The sequence below is a fragment of the Dunckerocampus dactyliophorus genome, chromosome 1 (assembly GCF_027744805.1).
Source record: "Dunckerocampus dactyliophorus isolate RoL2022-P2 chromosome 1, RoL_Ddac_1.1, whole genome shotgun sequence".
Taxonomy (NCBI): Eukaryota; Metazoa; Chordata; class Actinopteri; order Syngnathiformes; family Syngnathidae; genus Dunckerocampus; species Dunckerocampus dactyliophorus.
In genome coordinates, this window is record NC_072819.1 from 28,915,829 (window position 1) to 28,929,075 (window position 13,247).

The 13,247-nt window shown below is 41.0% G+C and overlaps 1 protein-coding gene across 1 annotated transcript; it reads left to right on the forward strand.

Annotated features, from left to right (window-relative positions):
• Positions 1-7,768: 7,768 nt before the first annotated feature.
• Positions 7,769-11,126, forward strand: perm1 (PPARGC1 and ESRR induced regulator, muscle 1). The gene is made up of 2 exons (XM_054771702.1): positions 7,769-9,639; positions 9,709-11,126. Exons 1-2 carry the CDS (start codon positions 8,136-8,138, stop codon positions 11,124-11,126), a joined length of 2,922 nt encoding a protein of 973 aa, XP_054627677.1. The 5' UTR covers positions 7,769-8,135.
• Positions 11,127-13,247: the final 2,121 nt, after the last annotated feature.

Here is a 13,247-nt window from a genome sequence, read left to right on the forward strand (position 1 = left end):
CAACCGTCAACTGGCTGACCGGCACAGGGTTCCTGCACGAGCCTACTAACTGGGTCAGGAGGTTTGGCTCTTTTCTCGGGACTTACTGTGAGCTCTATGCCAAAGCAAAGTGGCCCTCCGTGAGCTCCCGTAGGTATACACATTGGATGTTGATTTATAAGTCTCTTCTACGTAAGATTAGTTCCATCCTACCTATCCTCTCTGCTTCAGAAATCAAGGAGGACCTATGCCTTATGGTCTTGCACAATTCACCATCTAAATGTGCCCAGAGTCACAACTGAATTGGGGGAAAAAGCTTTTGGTTATGCTGCCCCCACCGCTTGGAACACTAGGCAGACTGAACTGAAAATGTCAGAACTGGTCTCAGTCAAAGCTTTCTGGTCTATTTCCACAATAGGCAGCGAGAAACCTATGAGCAACGCTTGTGTTTTTAATTGTTGCTGTCCTTAAAAGTGTTGCATTTTCATTACAAAATTGTTGAATTTTTGCCATATTTATTGTTTGTTCATTTATTGTCTTAAACTTGTTTTGATTTTTGTATTTATTACGATGTGTGCTGCTGATCTCTTGGCCAGGTCGCCCTTGTAAATGAGATCCTGATCTCAATGGGACTTATCTGGTTAAATAAAGGTTAAATAAAATTAAAATAAAACGTACAATTGGCGGGGACTTGCAAAAAGATGGCACCTAGGTTTGTGTGACCGTACATCATCAATCCCTCCTCGATGAGGCTCAGGCTGCCACCATTCTCAAGGTGCATCCTGTCTTCGACGTGTTCCATCTCAAGCCAGTGACCACAAGCCCACTGTGTCCACCTGCGGTGCCTCCTCCACCACGCATGATCGATGGCCATCCAGCTCACACGGTGAAGGCTATTATCGACTCCAGAAGGAGTGGTAGAGGGATGCAGTACCTGGTCGACTGGGAGGGTTACGGATCGGAGGAGCGTTCCTGGGTGTCCCACTGATGTCTCCTCGACCCATCTCTTATCCGCGACTTTCACTCCCTCCATCCATCTAAGCTACTGTCATGTTCTGCTGGAGCTGCCTGTGCTGCAGCCTATCTGCTCTTTATTGCAGTGCACTGCTAGTCCTACCGGGGTGGAGCCACCTGCACCTGGGAGCATTTGTAATCAGGCCCTTCTTAAGCCATGCTTGGACACTCACATGCTGCCAGATTGTTGCAACGTCTGCGCTCACTTCCTGCTCAACCATCTCCTCGTTTTGTGCTACCCTGCTTGTTTCTTGCTCCTTTGCCATTTACTACCTGTAGTATTTTTGTGAGTACCTTGCTAGTTCTGCTGAGCGTTTTCAGCAGCTCCCTTTTTAGTTTTTCCGTGTGGCTTTGCCCGGATTTTGTGTTGTACTTTGTTTTTCTACTTTTGTATTTTTTCCACTCCGTTTGAGTGCACCTTTTGTAAGTACACCTTTTTCTTCATCATTATCGTCTCTGCCTTGGGGTCCAACCACTGGCTATCCACCAACTCTTAGCATATAGAAGTATAAATATAAATATACACGTACAGTATACTAAGCATAGAATTGTCCCTTAAGAAGATATACTGTAATAAATATGGTTGCTGAAATGTGATGGGTGTACTCACTTTTGTGAGATACTGTGTACAAAACGCACCTGCTCGCCTCCTTACTAATGCTCAAAAATACGCCCATATCACTCCAGGTCCACCACTTCAGGGCCCTGCGCTGTTCTCAACCCACAACATTAGAAGTCCCAAGGATGAAATACAAAAAATGGGGGGCTCACGCTTTTGCTGCGTTTACTTTGGAACTCCCTTCCACCTGCACTACAATCTATTACACAGTTGTCAGAGTTGTCAGTCTCTTTTAAAAACTCATTTATTCAGAATGGCTTATGAGACATGATGATTATATGTATTTTACTTGTGATTCTGTGCCTGAATTTTATTTTGTCTTATCTTATTCGATCTTACCCTGTTCTTATTTGCTATAACCTGTTTTTACTCCCGTGAAGCACCTTGGGCACCATTGGGATGTTGTAAGGTGCTATACAAATAAACTTTGAGTTGATTTGATTTGATACCTATGATGTAATGTATAATTATAATGTATAATTGTAATATCCGGTATTTTTGAAATTGTTTACAGTTTCTTTATTGTTCATTTCCTGCAAAGGTTGAATCCAAGCTGTCCAACAAATTCAGTGCAGATAATTCATTGTGAATGACTCCTGGGAACCACAACCCACACATTGCTGCAATTAAGGCACATTAGGCATCTGATAATTACAGTTTAGCAGTTAATAATGAGACCAGGACTTCATAGGTTATCTCGGTATCTTTTAGCGTCAGTGACATTATGACAGCAAGGATGGGCCCAGTAATCACATTGTCCTCAATGACAGCTGTAAACAAAGGCTAATCCACCCTCCCACACACACACACACACACACACACACACACACACACCTGCCTGATGGTAAATTTCACATTAGACTAGCAGCTAGATACACAGTATTTGTGCCACATTGCTGACCAAAACACAGACTGGCCTAAAGTTAAAATGCATTTTAGTACCGTAATTGTGAAAAATGTATGTTCAGGGTTACATTTCCCCTCCTACTTGTACTGTATTTTATATTTAATATTGAGTGGTAATTTCATTGTCAAATTAATGCACAGTATACAGATCTCTTTTGATGTACCATAATTTCTGGTGTATAAGCCGCACCCACTAACTTTTGAGGAAAAAACAGATTTGTTCTTATATAAGCCTCACCGGTGTATAAGCCACACATATCCAAGTGGCATATTGTGTCGCGCACGAGTCCCTGAGGGACCGGTCTCTTTATTTGACAGGAGCCAATCATGACCTACGAATAAACTCACAACGAGCTTGTCAACCCATTGGAAATTGCAGGACGTCATTACTCAATATAACAGTCTGACTCAAGGTGTCATCTTACAAACAACATTAAACTTATCACACAGCAACTACACTCAAACGTTACACTTCAGAAATACAGAAACAGCTACCCATCCGTTTTCTATGCCGCTTATCCTAATTAGGAAATATATGCTCGAGCCTATCCCAACTGACTTTGGGTGACTTTGGACTGGTCGCCAGCCAATCGCAGGGCACATACAGGTATAGAAAAACAATCATTCACACTCACATTCATACCTATGGACAATTTAGAGTCGCCAATTAACCTAACATACAGCCCTCTAAAAAAAACTCTGTTGTGATCATTCATTAACACGTACATTCATGATAACTTGTAACACCTACAGTACAGTATTTTGCCTTATTCTGATCATTTTAAACATTACCGGAATTTCTTTTCTCGGTGCATTGATTTCACATAGCCGATAGGACCTAACGCTACTTCCGTCAACAACAGCAGCATAGAAACAGCGACGACTACTTTTGGACAAATGAGGAACCAGAACCTTATCTTTTAAGCCTGAATATATGAAAGAAATATGTGTTCATGTTTCACATAAGGATTGTGGATGATGGCCAAAATAAAAAAGGGTAGTTTTCCTTTAAACCAGGAATTCTTAGGACTCAAAAGTGTGTCTCAGACCCATTCTGAGTGGGTCCTTTCTAGTCAAAAATGACAATAAAATATTTATTACACGGGAACACTGATATCTGACTTATTCAGTTTTTTATTTGAAAGTAAAATATTTTAATAGGCATCTTCCTCCCAGTTTTATACTGACATTGAAGGGAAATATACATTTTTGTGGTCTTATTTCATGAAATTCAGATATTTAACTGTACTTTAATCATTATTTTTTAGTTATCATGTGTCTCCTTAATTCCTTGAAATTGTCTGAAATGCACTTTGCTACTATGTGTACAGTATTTACATTTAAAAATATGATGTGGACTATTTAAAAAATAATCATTAAAAACGTTTGTTCATTTTTAAAAGTGATTTGACTTCAGTAAACGTGGATTACGGCTTACTAACCATGGGAAATGTGGGTCCCAGGTTGAGACCAGTTAAGAACTCCTGATTTAAACAGCATAGTGGGTATGAATGAACGTTTGTTTGTTTTTTTGTTTTTTTACATTGGTCTTTGTGCATTATGCTTGAGCTCTACCAACAATGCAACTTCGGCGACAAGTTGCATGGCCACATTGTGACCAGGAAAAAGAATATGAACAATTTTATTGATCTACATGCCTTTATATTTTAGATAGTTACCATTTTATTTTGGTAATGACTAGGAATGAGCCGTAAAGGATACTCATTGTAGATGAGTATCCGTTACGGATAATGCATTTTTACAAGCCTGAAACGAGAACAGCTCGTCATTATCCGCAGTTGCTTTGACGGAAAATCCTTATTATGTATTCACTGTTCACGCTCTGCGATTGGCCAATCACACGTACCGACCGCCCCTCCCTAGACATAATCACAAACGAATTGCAACGTAAAATCTCAGCTATCAGCAGTGTCTCAGTACACTAGTAAGCACATTGAAATAGCATGCTAGCAATATAATGAATTGGTGGCAATCCTGACGAGGCTAACTTTGCTCAGCTGTAAGTGACCGGCTCGGCGGCTGGATGCTTAAGGCACACAACACATATAATATCACACTGCAAACAGCGTCTAGCATTAAGCGAATGACAAATGACCAGGTTACTCACAGTTGAACATCAAAAACAAGGTCCATGTTAAGACAGCAACTCTCAAAGCTCCACAACTGCCCTGGTGCATTCAGGTACCCATCTCGCGTCGTAATTGATAGCTACATTTAATCACATGTAAACTTAAACGAACGAAAGAGAATGGGCACTACTAAAACAGTCTTTTGTACTTCTTTAATATATTGCCATTTGTAGTTTACATGTAAGTGTGATTTAAACAAAAATAGCAACCAAAAAAATTACATGCAGCTTGTAGGTAAGTGGTACTATTTGAGCTATCTTTAGAACAGGCTGGTGGGCGACTCATGTGGTCCTTTGGGTCCACCCGGTACTCGCGGGGACCTTACTGGTGACCCGATTTAGACCAGACATACAAGCATAAGAAGGACGTTGTTGTGATGTTCTTAGTGTCCCTGAATGCATCTCGCGGTTTGTCTAGTGACAACGAGGGAGTGTCATTGCAAAGACGAATGGACTACAGACGTTTATTTAGTTTGTTTAGAGTTGGAAAAACATACATGGTGTTTGAACTGCACTGCTGTTGATGTGTTCAGGTCAGAATAAAGTTCTAAAAGAGCGTCAGTCTCTGTGTGGAGCTACACTGTGCCGCTGTCTGTCGTCAGAACAGAGAGCAGTGGCTCGCCATGATGCGCATGCGTTAAATACACAAGAAAAAATTACACAGTACACATATAGTTGAAAAATAAACAATAAAAATAGCAACTTCTGATCAATCAATGTCAATTTCAGACTTAAAATAATGTACCGATGTAAGCCCCACACGTTTCCGGTTAAACCACGCCCATTTTGAGTACAGATACGGATGCAGATCATTAAGATTTGTGGACAGATACAGATACAGATAGTGGTGTACTCGCTCATCCCTAGTAATGACTTTTTATACTGATTCACAAAATATTTGTGTGGTTGTGTGATTTATTTGGATTTATTTGGTTGATAGAGTGGTCGTCTCCCAACCTGAAGGTTGCAGGTTCGATCCTCTGTCCTCCCGTGATCATGTCAAAGTATCCTTGGGCAAGATACTCAACCCCCAGTTGCTCCTGATGCTGCGTCATCAGTAGGTAAATGTGCTAACAGTGTCACAGCGCTTTGAGTGCCTTGAAGGTGGAAAAGCGCTATACAAGTGAAAGTGCAAGACCATCACATAAGCGATACACTTCGATCATTATGATCAATTTTAATTACAGATGGGACTACCGCAACTGTTTGGGGGCTGTGGACGGCAAGCATGTTGCTATGAAGAAGCTATGCAAAGCTGGATCATTCTACTACAATAATAAGGTATGTGACACACTTATATACGCAGTGCCCGCTAAGGGTGGGACTCTCTGGCCACCTCACGATTTGATGTGTTTACGATTCAGAGGCCTGCGATGCAATGATAAAACGATTATTGATTTCTGTGATCAATAGTGCATAATTTTTTCTTATATATAGTTTGTTTTTACTCACTGTGTACTACTAAAACAAAGCATGTGTGTAATGATCCACAATTAGAATAAACATGAAACTGATTAATTTACTTCCATTATATTTTAATAATTGGAAGGTTACATCTACCAACATATTTCCCATTGCACAGAACCAGCAGGAAAAGTAAAGTGCACCAGTAGCAGAATGTATAAAATGAACAAATTTCAGCATATTCTGAGTAACCAACATAAAAAGTTTGCCATTATTCACAAATAAATAATAGACTTCTGAATTCAATCTCTGACAAAATAATATTTTTGCTGTATAGCAAAGTCAAAAACAGCTTTCATACAAAACATAGATTTCTGTGCCAGCGGCTCTCATACAAGAATAATACTTGCAGACGTCAGTATATTATGAATAACCAAAAAACTAGGCTGCCGTTATTCACAATTGCAGTGTCAGTGAAATGACGTTGCGATGGGACGTTGTATCTGGGTTCCAAAGTGCAACAAAGCATGAGAGCCCTGCTTCTCAACAACTGAATATGGCCACAAATCCTTCGCAATAAAAGTTGCGATTGACTTTGTGATTCGCTTCGCCTTTTCCGAGTTGGGTGGAAAATTAGTTATCACCTGCTTGATGGTTTTCTGGTTGGCAGCAACTTCAGCTGGCTCTTTTTCTTCCTGGTTTGGGTGGAAACGTGCTATGTGGTTTCTGATATTTGTCATGTTCCCAAAATATTTTAAGGTTGTATGACAAAGCTTGCATATTGTCTGGCCCTTGTCCAGCTCATTTTTACCTTCAACTACGTGAAAGCCAAAGTGCTTCCAGACGCTAGCTTTAAATCCAGCGGGTGCGTGTCAGAGTTTACACTCAGCCCATTCTGGTAGCGTCGTGAACCATACACTGTCCGGGCAGAACTTCTACTTTCCGTCTTTTTGTTCCGTCAGCATTGATTATTGGCATATATGAATCGATTAATAATCGTCAATGTCCGCATTGCCATGCATCTAAGAATTGATTATTTCCCCCACCCTTAGTTCCCACATTGTTTGCAAAAAGGTTGCGTTGCGTTCATGACTAGTTCACACCAGTGGCACAAAGCTTACGCGTGCCAGCAGCCCCGCACTGTTTACACATACTTCACACCTCTTTTACGACAAATTTTCTCTTTGGCACACAAAATTGCGCACCACTGCCAGGACAAAATTTGTACAAGTGTCAAGGTGGCTGTATGGTTTGTCTAATGTTCTGTCTCTGTCTGAGTGCTAATGAGTCATATGAGTCTCACTTTTACACCTCCTGCTGATTTCCCCCAAAAAACTCTCACTCCCTGTGTGTCTGGCAGACAACTGTAAGTAATGCTGTCGTTTGTTTGTGAGCTCTGAAACAATAAGATTATTACATCAAGTGACAAATAAACAGCCAACACAGATCAGTTTTAGTGTATTCAAACAACAGAGCACACATCCTGTACAAGTTAAGTCCTTCCCAGTGTGGTGATCTATTTCAAGTTTTGAAACATTATATGCCTCTGTTGGTCCAGGAACATGAAGTGTATTACGTGATCAGAAGCATGGCTCTATATTTATCGAATCATGAGGCTTGTTGTGACGCGTGCAAATAAAGATCGCCCGCCTCAGGAAATACAACATGGTACCGTCTACACTGGAGACCTATGGACTTTCAGAACCTTGTGGAGGATCCCAGCAGGGCAGGTAGGAAGCATGCACACACTTAACATTCATTTGTATTACATCTCTTTATTTTACTACATTAATTGTTTTCTAGGACCCATTGCTAGAGATGCCAAAACAAGTTGCTGCAAAACAGTACAGGATTGGAGTAATAATAGACTATTGTGTAAAGGTGCTTATCTTTGATTATGTAATTTAGTGATCCATAGCATTGTTTAGCATTAGTAAAGGTCTACGTGCTAACATTCTTTTAAATCAGTGTCTTTCAAGTGTTTACAATATGTTTCTTGTGATTCACTTTGTGTTGTTGCACTTTTAAACTCTTTGCAGGTTGTACTGATTCGTTTATGTTTAAATGGAGGATTTTGAATTCAGTGTGGAGATCTGCGACCGTGACTGGCAATGCTTTTATGAGGAGTGTGAGGAGTGTAACCTGCATCCTCCATTGCTGGCCACAGGGGACGATTCTGGGCTGAGTGACGGTGATGACACAAAGTCTGCGTTTGTTGAAAGCACGCAGAAAATAGAACTAAAGAAAAGATTTCCAGAGGCTGATTACTCCCTGGACAGCACGGCTAACTACACAACGGACAGCACACCAGACTGCAAGAGCTTTCCTGTGAAGACTGGTCTTAGACAACAAGCCATTACTGGAATGGAGAGTACCCTGTCGTGCAGTGAGGAAGATATCCACCTGCAGTCGGTCAATATGTTCTTTGAAGGAATAACAGAAAGCAGAGAGTCAAAGGAAGAGGTGGTCGATCTATGCCACAATGTGATAGAAGTCTGCTGCGATCAGCCTGCCAGAGGTGAAACAATAGTTGGCAAAGGGAATGACATCAGCAAAATAAACACAGTAAAAAAAGCTCAGCCTGGCTCACAGCTCAAGACTGACATACCATTTAATAGTGGTTCCATGGAATCCAGGACACATAAGGCAACTCTTCATCGACCTCATGACCTCCCTGATGACAGTGTGTGCTCAGAAGTAAAAGAGGTCCAAATGTGCCCATCATCTCATCTCAGAAAGAAGGATCACGCTGGAGACCCTCCGAATTCAGATTCTTCATTGACCTCCATTAAAAGGAAGCGAAGGAAGAAAAGACGACTCAGCGTAGAGCCAGCCCAAAGTGAATATGACAGACAGACAGATGAGGAGCAAGACCTGTCATCACGTCACAGCAGTACCAGGTTCTTGTGTCTAACTGAAGCACAAGAGATAGACTTGTTGGTCACTAATGATCTTCCTCGGATCATCCACCCGTCTGGAAGTCTAAGTCAGCATGAACGCAGGGGAAATGTTGAACATAAAGATGATTTACTGTGTGAAACTGATGCTGATAATGTGTGTTGTTATTCTCCTAGTTGTGATGCTAAATTAAATCTAGAAGGCCGCAGAGCAGAAGTCATTTTGCCTACTGAGATAGCAGCCTGGGATGATGATGATGATGCTGTGGAAGGTTGCCAAGGGGATAAACTATCCACTGCTAAGTCCGTCCTGGCTGCCGAGGCTCTACATTCTGTCAGAGACAAGCACACGGGGTGTCAAAGAGAGGCTGAGCCGCAGCAACAGATGGAGATGGAGGGTCACAGCCTGGACCAAAATACCTCTGATTCCAAAAAGGCTGACTTTTCATTAATGTCTGACACTCAAATGCTGACCTTTTCCAACACGGATCTCCAAACGTGTGAGACCAAAGTGTACCCAATGGATGAATTAACATCTGACTTAGTGGATTCGTCAGTTCATAAAAGCTGTCTGTCACAAAGTCCTTCCAGTGTAGCTCTTAAAGAAACAGAACATCACAAGAGTTGTGACGATAACGGTTCCTATTCATCTGGTGGTCGTTCAAGTAAAAGTAAGAGAAAAACAAATGCAGAGTTGTCCATGTCTGTAGACTTACCTCCATCATCCTGTTGTGCAATAGACACAAGGCTTTTAGTGTCGCCCTCTGAAGTAAACATTGCTGGTTCTTCTTCATCTCCCAATCCAATGGACACCAAAGACGGAGGTGGTAAAACGTCCCCAACCATGCCCTTACACCAGGAAGCAGATCATGACACAGGACAATTATTAACAGAATTAAAGGTCAAAGACGGAGGCGTCATCCCAACATCAAGACATGAACATCCTGTTTTTGTCATGTCTTCTTTTTGGCGTGAGATGGAGAAGCTGACAATAAATGACATCTTGGGTTTGAGGAATAAGAATGAGGAAACTAGTGATTCTGGCTGTTCCTCTAATCCTGAGAGGTCCACTATACTGCAAATTGGTGAGGACACATTTGGTCATCTTAAAGCAGTTGAGTTGAATCCTGTTTCCACATCATCAAAGTGTGTACTGCATTGGGAGAGTGAACCTAAGCCCATGTGTGACGTTTATCCCAAGCCGATGAAGATGACCTCTCTGGGTGGTTTTCCTGGACATGTAATGTCTCCAAAGGGTGTCCGAAAAATTTCAAAAAACGTAAGCGTGCACAATCTACGAGCTCTGGATTCAGAGTCCTGTAGCAGAATGCAGACAGGCCAAAGTTTACAAACCTTAGAAGAAGGAGAGTTGGAGAAAGTGGGGTATTTCAGCGATGGAGGTACAGCTTCATCAACTTCATCAGCTTCATCAACACACAGCTACAGTTTCTCCCTCCTGGATATATTTCAGTACTTCTTTGGAGGAAATCAAGAAATTTCAAGCCAATCAGTGACAGATGACATCATAGACTTCACCATGGCTGGAAATTCTGTTTCTGAAACATACGATCATTTCTTCTCCCAGTTTGATACAAATAACTTTTTTTGCCCTTTCATCACAGAAGAAAAGCACAAAAAGTCGTCTCCAGTCACCTCCGGGCAGACAAAGCTACACTTTCCTGAAGCTTACGACTACTTCTTTGTATCGTCTTCTTCTTCGGATGATTCCTCAGAAGAAGAGGAGGATGAAAGCTGCGGTCCAGTGAGGGTTGTAAGCAGGCTCAGCCAAAAGGCAGATGCCACTCACACCTTAACCGACATTTATGAGAACTTCTTCTCTGATGGTGACATGCGAGACAGTTTCTTTTGGAAAATGACATTCTCTTTAAGGAATGTTCACCTCAGTGGAGGTGCAGCCCAGAACAAGACGTCAATCCCTTCCTCTCCTGTACACATGAGCCAAAATGTTCAATCCCTTGCAAAAACAACTCCTCTCAGATATTTAGCTCATGTGGACAGTCCTGATCCACTCATCCTGCAAAGGGAAGACACGATCTCTAAACAAATATCGGCACGACTACTCGGATATGAGGAATTGCAAAGAGCTGTTCCAAGCCCAAGTAAGATCATACAAAGTTACATAAACATTTACAAATAACAGAGGTGGACTAGAAAGCTCTGAAATGGTGTTTTGCTTAATTTATCTCTCAGTAAGTAAGCAATCATATTTGGTAACGCAAGTGGGTGTTCTGCTAGCCACATCTCTTCTTGCTTTTCCCTCGGGGAAAAACTGGTAACTTTAGTGCCTAGTCAAATAAACCTCTAAACATAGAGAGCTTACACCATATGGATGATGTAAACTACGGCTAGGTTTTCATTACTTTAACATTACTTTAACAGATTTGTGCCATTGCAACAGTTAAAGATACACAGCTAGAAATGTCATCCTTTGTTGATAGCAGTTAATTGGTTCCAGACCTGACCGTGATAAGTGAATTTCAGTGAACTAGGATTCCCTCTTTAGAAATGGAATATTTTCGTAGTAGAAATCCTGTTTAGGACCTTCTAAATATGTTTTTTACTGTAGCATTATTGGAGCCATCTAGACATGATAGAACACCCTTATAGTCACTTTTACACTTGTTTTATCCAATATAGTAGTAGTCCATAATAACGTGAAATAAGACATCTTATACATAAATAAGACCTAACATAGACTCACACGTTACCATGACAGCATACTCCCTGAGGTGACTATTGTCTCATCAATGTAATGTTACTGACACCTAGTGACCAGTATAGAATACTACTGTCATGCCCCTGTTTGTGGGTAAGGAGAGACCCACGTCGCTGATGCACTTCGATGGCTTTATTAACAAGCAGAGAACACATACACGGTTGCTGCTGTCGGCAACAGTCACTCGGACTCTCCACATTGCTAAAACTCAGCTAAACACAGTCAAGTCTAGCTGGCTCACGTCATACAAGACACCTCACGTCTTCTGAATGCCTTATTTGTATTTTTGTTCATTTAGCCATTCTTATGCTTGAAAATGCTTAATTTAGGCCAAGATTACGTAAAATTTGATTGCATACTGTATGTATATTTTTGACTAATAATAGGCAGTAGTCAACTGCAAATCAGTGAAAATTTATAAATTAATTTGAAAAACCGTGATAGAGTGAAGCCGCGAAATTCCAACTGTGACGAGTGGCGAGGGACGGCTGTACACTAAATACATATATTGTGAACATGGATTTTTAAAAATTATTGACTTCTGATGTTATTCTTCAATTGTAATGTGTGGACGGTTTAAGTGAACTTCAGTCTTGCAGTCCCATGACACACACAGCGATAATGAAACGTACTTTATAGTCATAATCTGACTCAATTTAACAAGTGTCCTCTCAAAGCAGGAAGGAATTGCTCTAATTTGGTAGCATGAGCAGAGGAAATTACCTTGTGTCCAACTGTAGTGGCTGGTGGAGGGATATCGACCTTGTCCATGAAGCATGACATGGCAGGAAGTGCCAGCATATTAAAGGACTCTAATGCTCAGCTGTTGTTGTACTAAACCCAATGATGGTGACCCTATCCTTTCGCTGGTCCTGAGTGTAGACTGTCATATGTGTGTTACGTTGTGTGATTTAAGATGTTTTTCTTTGTTTTCAGGGTCAGATGCTTCCCTCCTCCCTCTCAGACAATCAGATATGTGTCTGGTCTGTATTGCTTTTGCTTCCTGGGTGCTGAAGACAGCAAACCCCCAAGTTGGAGACACATGGAAGGCTGGTATGTACTGTATATTGCAGTGTTCCGCATTTGGCATCACTGTATTTAACAATTCTTCAATAACTTATCTAAAATCACAGTTGATGCAAATTATTTTAGTATTAGACCTCAATACTTCCTCCAGTAATTAATGCCAATTTTGACAACAACATTATTAGTGTCACTGTATCTGTTTGGGACACAGCTATGTACAGTGTTTCAATAGTGTGACGACTCACTTTCCATTTGTTTTTTTCAATCAGTTCTGCTGGCCAACATAAGTGCTCTGTCAGCCATTCGATACCTGCGGAAGTATGTCAAAGTGGAGGTGGCAGCCATTCAGAACAAAAAGAACATCCTACCACCCTCAATGGGTGTTGATGTCTCTAAATAAATTAGCACTTCAGCATTATTACCTTCTCAATTCATGTTGGATTAGGTTTGAAAAATCAATGCTAATTTGCACATCTGTAAATAAAAATTATTTTGTTGAAGACTGCTTTGATAAAA